Source organism: Sus scrofa, chromosome 2 (assembly GCF_054392235.1).
Source record: "Sus scrofa isolate SSC_HxYL_T2T_F1_AM1 chromosome 2, Sscrofa_HxYL_maternal_Yorkshire_Landrace_v2.0, whole genome shotgun sequence".
NCBI classification, from domain to species: domain Eukaryota; kingdom Metazoa; phylum Chordata; class Mammalia; order Artiodactyla; family Suidae; genus Sus; species Sus scrofa.
In genome coordinates this window covers 17,437,101-17,451,316 of record NC_139384.1, presented here as the reverse complement: position 1 = coordinate 17,451,316, position 14,216 = coordinate 17,437,101, and the positions used below count along the sequence as shown (strand labels likewise).

Here is a 14,216-nt window from a genome sequence, read left to right as displayed (position 1 = left end):
TAATAGAAGGAAAGAACTCATATAAAGATTACAGCAGAAATTAATAACTTAGAGATAAAGAAAACCATTGAGAAGGTCAATGAATGTAAAAGTTGGTTCTTTGAAAAGATCAACAAAATTGATAAACCTTTAGCCAGACTCATCAAGAAAAAAAAAAGCAAGAGGTTTCAAATAAAAAAAAATTAGAAATGATAAAGAAGTTACACCTGACACTGCCGAAATACAAAGGATCATGAGAGACTACTATGAGCAACTGTGTGCCTAATTGTATGAAAGACAGCAACAGCTTCATCAATGGGCAGAGTGTTCACTAGGCACAGATACACAAAGATCCAGGGCACAAAAGTAAGACAACTACTGTGATGAGAGAGACACAAGTGGCAAGATCTTTGTGCTCCGCCCCCAAGCTGTAGTTCTTTAGGGAATGTAAGATGACCAAATAGGAGATCAACAGGAGGAAAAAAATAAGCAGACAGATGAACCCACTGTTGGCTACAACAAAGAGACCCAGGGTGTGAGTGTCCATGCAGACAAATTTCAGTAAAGGGTACAAGTCACACATGAAGGGATCTATGACATTGGGACCACAGAAGAGCAGCCCAACAATAAAAAGAATCTGAAAGGTTGCATGGAGAAATCCCCCAGTCCAGGCCACTCCCAGCAGGAGAATACACAGCCTTTGGCTCATGATGGTTGTGTAGTGAAGAGGTCTGCAGATGGCCACTTAGTGGTCATAGGCCATCACCTTCAGTAGGATAATCTCAGTAGCACCGAAAATGTGTTCAGCATAGACTTGAGCCATGCACCTAATAAAAGAGATACTTTTCTTCTTGTTAAGGGCGTCCACAATCAGCTTAGGAGCTGAGGAAGAAGAATAAATTGTGTCTATCAAGGAAAGGTGGGTCAGGAAGAAGTACATGGGGGAGTTCAGAGCCTGGCTGGTGGTACGAGTAACCACAATGAGCAGGTTGCCTGAAAGAGTTATCATGTATACAACCAAAACCACCACAAACACTACATTTTGCACTTGAGGATTCTGGGTACAACCGATTAAAATGAATTCAGTCACATTCCTTTTTTTCTCCATTTTTGTGGTATGGTTGAAAGAATGCTTTACCTAAAAAAAATAAAAGAAAGGAAAAATGAACCACAAAAGGATGAAATACTTCAAAACTCTGCCTTTTAACAGTATTCTTATAATTTCTCAGATGATTCCTTCTCTTGCCAAAACTGTGTAGTGGAAGAGCTACCTCAAAATTTCTCTGAGTTAACTCTCTTAGGTTTTTTTTTTAATTCTGGACTCAAAATTATTTTTATAAGACAAATGAAAACCAGAAGAAAGAAACTACATCTCCTTTGGTCTTTGTAATCACCAAAACTCCCTTGACTATCAATATAATGGACTACATAGTGATGAGAAGTAATAACTTTGGAGACGAATAAGACTTTAAAATGTATGTGTGAAGTAACTTGAAAAAAATGATATAATAGTTTTCATATTCTAAGCATATAAAAATAATATAGGTAAAAATTAGTGAATGATACTCAATTTGTAATTAAAGATGCTAGGTTTTATACGTGCCATTTAAGAATAAAACTCAAATTTTAAAAATTTCTTATAAAATTTAATATAGGTTTTGTCTATTGACAAAGAGGTGATGAAGAAATAAAGTATTATACTTAGACTTTTACTCCTGAATGAGAGATTATGTGTAAACTTTATTGTTTTAATATTTTCAAAATCTACAGTTTATATTACTAATTTTATGGTCAGAAAATATAATTTCCATGTTTTGTCTTAGACTCCTCAAGTTGAAATAATGAATTTTTAAAGTGATTGGGATAGGTATGGGAAAACAAACATAGGGAAGTGGACATTAGCACATTGTGAGATCCAAAACATATTGTCTGGATATAATTCAGTTAGCTGTTCTAATGTACTGATGAACTTGTTGTTATCAGGTCACCTAATGGACATAGAGTAAGGGCTTGACTGGGTAACAAGGGCTTGAGAAGATCAGGGCAGAGGGTGAGGCTGCCCTGATTGCCCCCTGGATCCCTTATAATCATCCTAAATTCCATCTTTAGTCTACCAAATATTATTGATGTCTGATTTTAACTTATACAATTTATACTGACAGCCAATAAGTCAAGCCTGGATAATCAAATAGGTCAGTGCAATGCAAAGTCTATTTCCATTTACCTGATGAGGAAATACACATAGTATTCAAACTTTAAGGTAGAATATTAAACTAAGTATTGTCAGTATTAATTTTCACATTTTCCCTAAACCTAAGATTCCATTACTCTCTTTCTCCTTATGCATTCTGAAAAGCACAAGGCAGTGAAGTGTAAAATGAATTCTGTCTGTTATGTGTAGTCAATAATAAGGCACATGGAAAGGAAACCTCTTCTGGGTGATCCCACAAGGGCTTCACTGAGAAGCTAGCATTAGGGTTCCAAGCCCCAGGAGAGGGGTCCCCTTTCTGGACAGTCCATTGCATCAAAGAATCCTTCCAGGAACAATAACACTGAAGAAGAAAGTTGAGTGCACTTCTAAGTGCCAGTTCTCCTCTAGAGAAGATGACCCCTGGGAGAATCAACAACCGAAAATCAGACAAAAATCCCAAACTCGATTTATTCATCCTCATGATTTCACTTATTACTTCAGATTCTTGCAAACCTTGAAGTGGTTAGAATATATTTTTAAAACAGTTCTCTTGCACAGTTTTCACTGGCTCCTTTTGTCCCACACAACACACAAATGAACACCCAAACGAAACAACTTGGTCTATGTCAAAATCAATGACTTTGATGGCCTTTGTTAATTGAGAGACCCAAGCACGGGATTATTTTCTTTTTCATCTTAGTCCAAAGACCAGGAGAGTTCCTGTTACCATTTAAATCCTCTAATATCCATACTTCTTCAAAAAAAAAGGACAAATGGACAAAAGTTATGATATAACAAAATAATCCTTTTTTTGGGGGGGGCATGGCTGCAGCCTCAAACCCATGCTCCAGCAGTGATACAAGCCACTGCAGTGACAATGCTAGATCCTTAACCAACAGCCCCCAAGAGAACAGCAGCAAGATAATCTTGATATTCCACAAAAAGGCATTCAGACTGCAATTGGGAGGCAAGAACTTCAGCAGACAAACTTCTCCCTAAGCCAAGAAACCTTTGTTGCTGTCCATATTCCATATACTCAAACACTGTGAAATGCAAACTTTTAGTATAAATCTGCCTTTTCTCATTTCTATGGAGTGCAGAGATGAATTTTTTACACCATGTAGTTGCTATGATACATGTTCATTGTGGTTGTACTTTGCACTCTACTGGGCACTATACCAAGTACTTTACATGCATTACTTCATGTAGTCTTCAACACAATCCTATGAGGTTGTACACTCTTGCCTATACTTTAAAGGAAAGGAAATTGTGGTCACAAGAAGATAAATGTCTTGCACAAAGTCATAATGATAAACTAATAGAGAAGACTACATTCAAATTCAGGATGCCTGTCTCTAGTTCTTTGGTGCTCAGTGCCTTGCCAGTAGAAGCACAGTTTCCTTCTGGGAATCAACAATGCCAGAATTTGAAAAACAATCCTATGAGGTTGTCACAATATTATCTATACTTCAAAGGAAAGGGCATCAGTGATTAGAAAGTATATGACTTTCCCCAGACATGACAATAAAAAAGACAAGATAAATAGAGGAGACTGTATTCAAAATCATTGTCTGTTTCTAGCTCTTTGAACTTATTGTCTCTCCAGTGTACATCCAGTTTACTTCTAGAAATCAGCAATGTCAGAGTTTGGAAAAACCACCACAAATGACCATGCATGATCCATGGCAGTTCTTTTGCTAACCTATGAAATGGAATGTAAATTTGTTGTAACCAATGAACTGGAATGAAATGGAATGTAACATCTGTAACTTATCAAATGATGAGTTCAAGGGTCTATTGGACAAGACCTAGAATTTTGTACACAAAAATCTAGCACTTTGTATTTGATCATCTCAAATGCTCTTTAAAGATAGGGGAACTGGGGTCCAAGGAGGAAATTGATCAGTAGTAGAAACTGGTCAGTAGTACACAAGAATCCAAGTGTTCTGCTGGCCAAAACTGATTTTATTTTCCCACCATCTCATCTTATCTCCTTTCAGATGCCTTAAGACCAGTGTATATAAGGGGAAAAAGAGAATTAACTTTTATGTCCTACATTCAGAAATATCTATCTGAACTCTCAGGAAAAGGACTGTCTGAGGTCAGGGATGCAGAAATGCAGCCATATTGCTGAGACCCCACTGACTGCAGCAGAAATAAGATTTTGCCTTGTTAGACCAACATCCACTAAGGTCTGAATAGAATTAGAATAAAATAGTCCTTGAGCCTGGAGTAAAGATACCAAACCACAGCAGAAGGTTTTTTTTTCCTTTCTTTTTCTTTTCTTTTTTTTTTTTTTTTTTTTTTTGCTTTGTTAGGGCCACAAACATGGCATATGGAAGTGTCCAGGCTGGGGTCAACTCAGAACTGGGTCTACACCACAGCCCCAGCAACCCCAGATTGGAGCCATGTCTGTGACCTACACTATAGCTTACAGCAATGTGAGATCCTTAACCCTCTGAGTGTGGCCAGGGATCAAACATGCATCTTCATGGATATTAGTCAGGTTCATTACTGATGAGCCACAACAGAAAATCCTGCCCCCCTTTTTTTAATGCTATATTTTAATCCATTTCTTTTTGGGATCTCAGTTTTTGAGCTGAATTCTTCCTTTGAAAAATAGAATCCAAATGCTCTCCTTCTTCTCTCTCCCATGTTAACCTGGAAATTGACTGAGGAATCTGTAAAGCCTAAACCAATTCCTGATTAGCCATAGATAAATCCATATAGAGTAAGGAGAACAAATATTTCTGCAAAATATCCTAAAACATCTCAAAGTATCTCCCATCAAATACCAGAAAGTTATGCTTTAATGATTTTAACTATAAAACCCTGGAAGAAAATGAAAAGGTGAAAACTGGGTCAAAAGTCAGCAATTCTAGGTAACTCACCATGGTGACATCTGTAGCTAAGGAGAATTTCCAATGTATTCAGGAATAAGAAATAACCATTACATTTAAAGTCTTATCAAGTGTATTCCTCAAGTCTCCACTGACTGGATAGAGCTACAGGAAGCAGAGAGTATCATGGTGGCACAAGGTTATTTAAATGGATTCAGCAAGTATTTTCAAAGTTCCAATGCTTTGGAAATTAAAGTCAAAGGAAAAGAAACTTCCATGTTGAATTTGAAACACAAAGTCCTTAGGTGCTAATATCCATGAGGAGGCAAGTTCAAAGCCTGGCCTTGCTCAGTGGGTTAAGGATCTGGCATTGCCATGAGCTGTGGTGTATGTTGCAGATGTGGCTTGGATCCTGCATTGCTGTGGCTCTGGTGTAGGCCAGCGGCTACAGCTCTGATTAGACCCCTAGCCTGGGAACCTCCATATGCCACAGGAGCAACCCTAGAAAAGGCAAAAAGACAAAAAAAATTCTATTTTGACCTTGAGGCAGACCAGTATTTTTCAGATATGACACAATAAGCATGAACCCTAAGAAAAATGAAAAGTTAAAATTTGTCAAACCTTGGCTCATCAGGTGAAACTATGTTTAAAAATGAAAATGCCAACAGCAGAAATTGACAGAAGATTGTAAATCAACTGTGATAGAAAAAAATAAAAATCTTTAAAAAAAATGAAAATGCAAGCCACAGAATCAGAGACTTGGAGAACATTTTACACATGTGCCATTTAAATATATGGCTAAGAACCTGTGTCTAGAATATATAGAATACTTACAACTCAGAAATATAAAAAAAACCAGCCCATATTTTTAAACTGTGCAAAGAACTCAAACAGTAACATCACAAAAGAAGATACACAAAAGGCCAATAAGAAGATGAAAAATATGTTCAATATCATTAGTGGTCATGGAGATACAAATTGAAACTGCATACTACATACCCTCACGCATAGCTACAATGAAAATAATTAACACTACCAGGTCACAGGGATATGGAATGTCTTATTTCCATTTCTTCATATGGCTTCATATATCTCTCCACATTTTTTTAATGCTGCCCAGAATTCCACAATGATCAGTTCATGAATCCCAGAAGTAACTGTAATTTGGGTTCCTGAACATTTGCATTCCCTTCTAAGAAATATGAAAAACAACTTTTTAATTTTTTTTAGATTTTATTGACTTTTTAAATCATTTATTTTTATATATGTATTCTACTGTAGAGCATGGAGACACAGTTACATATACTTGTATACATATTGTTGGTTTACAATGTGGTATTAACTTCTGCTGCACAGCAAAGTGATTCAGTTATACATATACACATATCCATTCTCATATAAACTATCACAGAATATTGAGTAGATTTCCCTGTGCTATAGAGCAGGTCCCCATTGACCACCCATTCCATAAGCAATAGATGGATTGGCAGCTTGGGAAAAACAACTTTTGAGTCAAGAACTTCAAAATGGCTGCCATTAATTTTATGCCATTGCTGATCGAGCTTTCAAGCAGTCATTAGTGGGCATCCAGAAAAAGTTTAATATTTGAGGTAAAATAGAAGCTCTATTTGTGATACAATTCAATCAGGAAACTACATCACCATTCTGAAACTGACAGCACTAATGCCCTGAACCTAGCCAGAACCCAGGTTGGGACTTGAACCCATGTGCCAGGACTTGAATCCAGCCTAAACCCAGATTGGGACTTGAACACACGTGATGGGACTTGAACCCATCCTAAACTGAGATTGGGACTTAACCCCACAGTTTTAAATTAGAGTCACTCACCCTGCACACCCTGCATCTGGACTACTGAGGTTCAGGTTCTTCATGCCTCCACACAAAAGGAATTCAGCAAGAGACAAAGTAATAGGCAAGAAATAGATTTATTAAGATAGGATGATTGTGAGAGATGCAAGCAGGCAGGCAAGGGGGCTCTGCCCCAAGGATTTGGTGGGCTACAGTGTTTTTCACCCAAAGGAAGTAGGGATTGGAAAAATGCTGCCTCTTTCTCTTTCTTTGGGTAGTAACTCCTCCTTTGTATCTGGTCATGGTGCTCATTTAAATCAGCAGAAAGGCAGTCCTCAAACTCCTGCCCTTGGTCTGAATCTGAATGCAGACCTCACCCAATGACCTGAGGTATATCTCATGCCTCCACAAGTCAAGCAAGGCTGCCTTCTTCTGATGGCCTTCTTGAGCAGTTAGTAACTTACAGTGATCTCCCAAAGTCCCCTAGGCACTCCTTTCTATATACAGTCCTTTTTTGGGGGATTTCTGCAATCACCTCCATCCCTATCATTTCCATACACTGCAATTTTGCCACCTTGCTGTGCGCATAACATTCAGTTTTCTTAACAGTCCAGGCTTAGATAGAGAAAGGGGCTCTTGGTTAGGTTAGGTTACAAGTTTAGAGATGATTCTCTTCCCATTCAATAATGGGTGTTTCTCAACACATCTCTGCAGATACTTGCTTCTAAAACAAACCTTTCTATCAAAGCTGATAATTAATTCCTAGGAGAGAAAGCAGCAGCCATGAGACAAGGTCCCTGAAGCTTATAGAAATCTTTTTAAATGTCTTCTTGACAAGAGCAAGATGAAAATGAGTTTGATTGCCATTCACCTCTCCAGAACCAGCTTCATCATGGACAGAGTGAACTTTTTGACCTCTACACTATCTGCCTCTTGCCCCACAGAACCAGACCCATTTATTTAAGATCACTTCTTCATAGCCTTTCAAGAGAACCTATTCTAAATGCAAAAATGATCCTGAATGATGTTTCCAACAGAGTTTCTGTGAAGAACTTTTGAAGCTTTAGGAAAGGTGGGAAGATTTAGGCTTATAAGAACTCTTCCTTTTTGAATCAAGTTTATTGATGTATACTTGACATGCCAAAAACTTGGCATATATTCAGTGTATATGATTTCTTAATAATTGTTTATTTGATAGTGAATTATATGAATAAGCTCTTCCCAAGTCTGACATATATTTTATATTTAGAATGACTTATGACAAGAAGCAGCCAGTTTAAAAAAATAATTGGTTTTGTATACCCCAAAACATCAAGACCATCTAAGACAACTAAGGTAAGTTTTTCTATAGTGCTGACCCTTGCTAAAGATTGTTCCTTACCATACACAGGCTCATTTTTCAATACTTTTCAGGTATAGTGATAGAGTATTTCATCCTCTCTCCAACTGCTGAAAAGATCATTTATAATTAATATTAACCTTAATTTGACAGTTGAAAGTTTTGAGGCTCATAGAAATAAAGCCAATGATAAGACCCACCTCTCTGATATCAGACACCTATTCTGCCATTAGATATCTCCTCATTCAACTATTATAGGTAGTCTACTACTGGAGTTCTGGGGTTTGCTTTCTACCCCTTTACTGGATTTCAGGCATTTCATCCAAGACTCACAAAGGTCTTTAGTAGAATAACATCCAAGATTCCTCTTATTCAAATTCCTATCCATCCTTTCACTCATATTCTCAATAACCTTCCATGGTTCCTCATTTCCTAGATACTAAAGCAAAAATCCTGCAGCTTTGCAATGATAGATTTTTATGCCCAACTTCTACCTGCTTTTCAGAGTTGGGTGCCAATATGTGTGCTATGTGCTATGTACTATGTCAAGTTAGACTCAGTCCTTCGGGATGATGAAGTGTACAAAGATGGCTCCTGCGTGTGTGTTTAGAAAAGTTACTCATATCTATAGTGTTAAAAAAGACTTTACCTAGGAGATAATTTAAATAATCTTTATGATCTCACAATCTTTTTTTCCAACACACACAAATACACACACAAACACACACTCAAATAATTCAAGATTTGGGAGTTCGTGTTGTGGCAGAGTGGAAGGGAATCTTGAGGATGCAGGTTTGATCCTTGGCTCTGCTCAGTGGGTTAAGGATCTGGTGTTGCTGTGAGCTGTGATGTAGGTCACAGACACAGTGTAGATCTGGTGTTGCTGTGGCATAGGCTGGCAGCTGCAGATCCAATATTACCCCTAGCCTGGGAACTTCCATATGCCACAGGTACAGCCCTAAAAAACAAACAAACAAAGAAAAAGAATCCAAGACTTAATAGAATTTAGAGATTTATTATATGGTATAATGGGAAGTGTACCAAAGTCAAGGTGGCATTCATAAAAATGGTTTTCTTTTCAGGTAATGCAATTAACCATCATATGAAATACATGGAGAATAGGAACAATGTGACAGAGTTTGTTCTCCTGGGGCTCACACAGAATCCAAAGATGCAGAAACTCATATCCGCTGTGTTTTTTGTCATCTATATTATCACTATGGTAGGAAATGTGCTCATCGTGATCACCATCACTGCCAGCCCATCCCTGGGGTCCCCCATGTACTTTTTCCTGGCCCATCTCTCCTTCATTGATGCCTGCTATTCCTCTGTCAGTACCCCCAAAATGATTATAGGTTCACTCCATGGAGAGAAGACCATCCTGTTTGATGAGTGTATGATCCAAATCTTTGGGGAACATTTCTTTGGAGGTTCTGAGATCATCCTGCTTACTGTGATGGCCTATGACCGCTATGTGGCCATCTGCAAGCCTTTGCACTATACAACCATCATGAATCGGCGAGTGTGTCATCTTCTCATGGGAGTGGCATGGGTGGGAGGCTTTCTTCATGCAACCATACAGATCCTCTTCATCTCCAGATTACCCTTCTGTGGTCCTAACATCATAGATCACTTTATGTGTGATCTGAACCCTTTGTTGGATCTTGCCTGCACTGATACCCACACTCTGGGGCTCTTTGTTGCTGCCAACAGTGGCCTCATCTGTCTTTTAAACTTCCTTCTCCTGCTGGTCTCCTATGTGGTCATTCTGTGCTCCCTCAGGACCTACAGCTTGGAGGCAAGGCACAAAGCCCTCTCCACCTGCATCTCCCACATCACAGTGGTTGTATTATTCTTTTTGCCTTGTATATTTGTGTACCTGAGACCTGCAGGTACTTTATCAATTGACAAAGCAGTTGCTTTATTCTACACTACCATAACCCCCATGTTAAATCCCTTAATCTATACCTTGAGAAATGCCCAGATGAAAAATGCCATTAGGAAATTGTGTGTCAGGAAAGCTATCTTAGGTGACAAATAAATATGACTTGGGCTCAACATTGATTTACCTGAGGCTATGGTCAAAAGACTGTCTCAGCAAGAAATATTTATGAGATAAAGAAATCAACTAACTGTTATGAATCATATCCCCTGCATTGAGTGGAGCAGTAATAGGTGCAAGAAAATAGAGAATAACATAATGTGGGGCCACTCTTTTCATATTTAGAAAATTCTACCACAATGGAAGAATTTTAGAAGAATCTTACTAGGTTCAAGCAGATACATGGATTCATAAGCTTGCCTTCTAATACCAAATTGAATAATTAAATTTTCCGTTACTGGGCAGCATTCTCTGTAATAATCCAAGGAAGTATACAGTTACTATTGTCATTTTTCAAGTGAGAAATCTGGTATCAAGGGGATGATATCAAAAAAGATACACTGGAGAGCCATAAAACTGACTGATTTCCTATATCATGCCCTGAACTGTCAAGCAATGATGACAGCAAAATCAGACAACTATACTAGTTTTCATTTATTGAGACAGGGCCTGTGCTGAACACAATGTACAATTCGCTTATTATCTCTCATTGAAAATCAAGTGATCTTTCTGTAATAACTGTGCTTGTGTGAGTGCCTGTAACATTAGAGTAAGTAGCTATTTTTGGGCTATAAAGGCATTGGCCCTACTTATCTCTGAGGGTTAGATAATGAAGGCGAAGCTTATATACACCATCTCCACATTACCTTGTAGGCTTCAGGACCATCATGTATTGCTCATATCACCCATGCTATGTAGGTAACACATCAGAAAGAGTAATGATTCAAATAGAAGAATATTTTGATATCAGAAAGGGATTTAAATATAAACTACTTGCCTGCAACATAACAATCATTTCTACAAGGTAGCAAAATAGCAGGTGCATGATCAATATTAAATGAATGTGTCAAAGTACAAAGGAAAATGAATGACTTCAATAATATTAAAAAATGCAAAAATGTAGTGCTGAAGGCCAGGGAATTATTTCCTACTTTTGCCTGATTCAACTCTAGGGACAATTTTGGCTATACCTCTTGGGGGAACTATAGTTTGTTTTTGTTACTGCTTACACTGAGGATAAGGTAACAGAAATGGAAATTACAATTCTCAGCATATGAGCAAGTAGTTTAGCTTGATATGCTCCCTGTCCTCAGCAAGATTTCATAATCTTATTAATATGAGCTGTTTCTATTATATTTTCTCAATGTGATTACTTTTTAGAAACATTTCATTATTAAAATCTGTTTTTAAAAATACGCATATCTGGAGTTCCTGTCATGGCACAGTGGTTAATGAATCCAACTAGGAACCATGAGGTTGCAGGTTCGGTCCCTGGTCTTGCTCAGTGGGTTAAGGATCTGGCGTTGCTGTGAGCTGTGGTGTAGGTTGCAGATGCAGCTCGGATCCTGCATTGCTGTGGCTCTGATATAGGCCAGCAGCTACAGCTCTAATTGGACCCCTATCCTGGGAACCTCCATATGCCATGGGTGTGGCCCTGAAAAGACAAGAGATGAAAAAAAGAAAAAGAAAAAAAAAAAGATGGCAATTAAAGCCAAAAAAATGGTAGACATCAAAGTACAAAGGGAAATGAATGAATTCAGTCATCCCTGGGTGGATTTCAGTGGTCTCTCAAAAGATCATAGCCATTTTGACATGTTTAAGGAATAAAACAAAAAAAATATTGATCCCAAAATAGAACTCCTAAAAATGTCAATTGCTATATTACTAGGAATTCACTAGGATGCCAAATTCACAAAATAACAATAGGCTATGAAAAAAATCAACCCTGTATCAGAATTTTTGTCTGCAAATCTACAAATTGAGAGTTAATGGGTAAATGTCCTTAATTTCTCCAAAACAACTTTCAGTTTTATATCATCCAAATTAGAATTAAAATATGAGAATAAAATGAATACATTTTGACATCAAAGGCTCAAGAAGTTTTACCAGTCAAGCATTATGAATAAGAAATGTACCTCAGTAGAACACAAGCAAACTAAATTTAGCACATCTAAGAGATTATACACCATGACCTAGGAGGATTAATCCCTGGGATGCAAGACTTCTTTAAATATGTGTATCAATCAATGTTGTAAACCACTTCACAGAATGAAATATTAAAAAAACCCCACGTAATCATATCAGTAGATACAGGAAAAGCATTTAGACACAACAACCATTCATGATAAAACCTCAACAAAATAAGATTTTGAAGGAAGTTTCCTTAAGACAGTGAAAACTATTAATGAAAATCCCACAGCTAATATGATAATGAGAGAAAACTGACACTTTTCCTCTAAGACCCAGTGAAAAGTAAGGATGCCCATTCTCATCACTTCTATACAACATAGTGTTAGAAGTACTAGGAGTTCCCACTGTGGCTCAGCCAGTTAAAGACTCAACATTGTCTCTGTGAGGATGCATGTGCTATCTCTGGCCTGATTCTGTGTGTTAAGGATCCAGCATTTCCACAAGTGGCAGCCTAGGTCACAGATGTGTTTCAGGTCTGGTGTTGCTGTGGCTGTGGTGTAGGCCACAGCTACAGGTCCATTGCAACCCCTGGCCCAAGAACTACCATATGCTGCAGGTATGGCTGTAAAAAAGAAAAAAAAATTACTAGCAAAACCAATCAGAAATAAAAACAATTAATAGGCATCCAAATAGAAATTCTGCAGATGATATGTTTCTATATATTTAAAACACAAAAAAACTCTAAAAATGAATAAATGAATCCAGTAAAGATGTAGAATAAATATCAAAATACAAAAATTGTATCTCTTTACAGCAAACTATATGAAAAGGAGATCAGAAAAAATACCCCTTTTTATGAGAATACCAAAAAGAATTAAATACTTAGGAAGAAATTTACCAGTGAGCTGAAAGTCCTCTACACTAAAAACTGTAAGACATTAAAGAAAGAAATTGAAAAAGACATAAATAAATGGAAAAGAAATAAATGGAAAATAAATTTTCCAAGAAAAATATTTATTGGGTCATGAGAACTAATACTGTTAAAACATCCATACTACCCAAAACCATCTAAGATACAATGAAATTCATATCAAAATTCCAGGACATTTTTCACAGAATTAGAATATACTGTCCTAAAATACATATGGAACCACCAAAGACCTTGAGTTGCCAAAGCAATACTGAGAAAGAAGAACAAACCAGGAAACACCTCAATTCCAAATTTCAAATTATATTTCAAAGCTATAGTAATCCAAAAAGGATGGTACTGGCATAAAATAGACACCCAAAACAATGGAACAGAATTGAGATCCCATAAATAAACCCTTGCCTATATAGTTACCTAATATTTGACAATGGCACCAAGACATCTCAATGGGGAATAAATAGACTTTTCAGTAAATAGTGATAGGTAAAGTTATATTCACATGAAGAAGAATGAAACTGGACCTGTATTTTCTACTATGTACAAAAATCAACACAAAAAGGAACAAGACTTAAATGTAAAACCTGAAACTGTAACGATGCCAGAAGAAAACATAGAGTAAAAGCTTATTGACATTGGTCTGCATAATGATTCTTGACTATGACACCAAAAGCTCAGGCAACAAATGTAAAACTAAACAAGCGAGACTACTTGTTTATCAAACAAAAAAATCTGCACATTAAGGAAACAATCAGGAATTCCCTTATGGTGCAGTGAGTTAAGGACCCAGCATTGTCACTGAAGCAGCTTGGGTCACTGCTGTTGTGGAGGCTCAATCCCTGGCCCAGGAACGTCCACATGCCACAGATATGGGAATAAAAATTTAAAAGAAACAACCAAAATGTGAAAAGGCAAGCAAAATAATGGGAGCAAATGTTTGCAACCTTTGGATCTGATGATGGGTTAAAAGCCAAAATACATAAGAAAATCATACAACACAATAGCAATAAAAAGTAAATAATCCAGTTTTTAATTGGGTAAAGGAATGGATAGATATTTTTGGAAGGAATACATAAAAATGGCTAAGAGGCATGTGAAAAGGTGCTCAACAATATTAATTA

General features: G+C 37.2%; 1 protein-coding gene and 1 pseudogene across 1 annotated transcript; one reads left to right on the top strand and one right to left on the bottom strand.

Annotated features, from left to right (window-relative positions):
- Window positions 1-230: 230 nt before the first annotated feature.
- Window positions 231-1,087, bottom strand: LOC100522010 (olfactory receptor 4C12-like; annotated as a pseudogene).
- An 8,164-nt stretch (window positions 1,088-9,251) lies between these two features.
- Window positions 9,252-10,199, top strand: LOC100517215 (olfactory receptor 4C46-like). Its single transcript, XM_003124178.3, has one exon. It carries the CDS (start codon window positions 9,261-9,263, stop codon window positions 10,197-10,199), a length of 939 nt encoding a protein of 312 aa, XP_003124226.3. The 5' UTR covers window positions 9,252-9,260.
- Window positions 10,200-14,216: the final 4,017 nt, after the last annotated feature.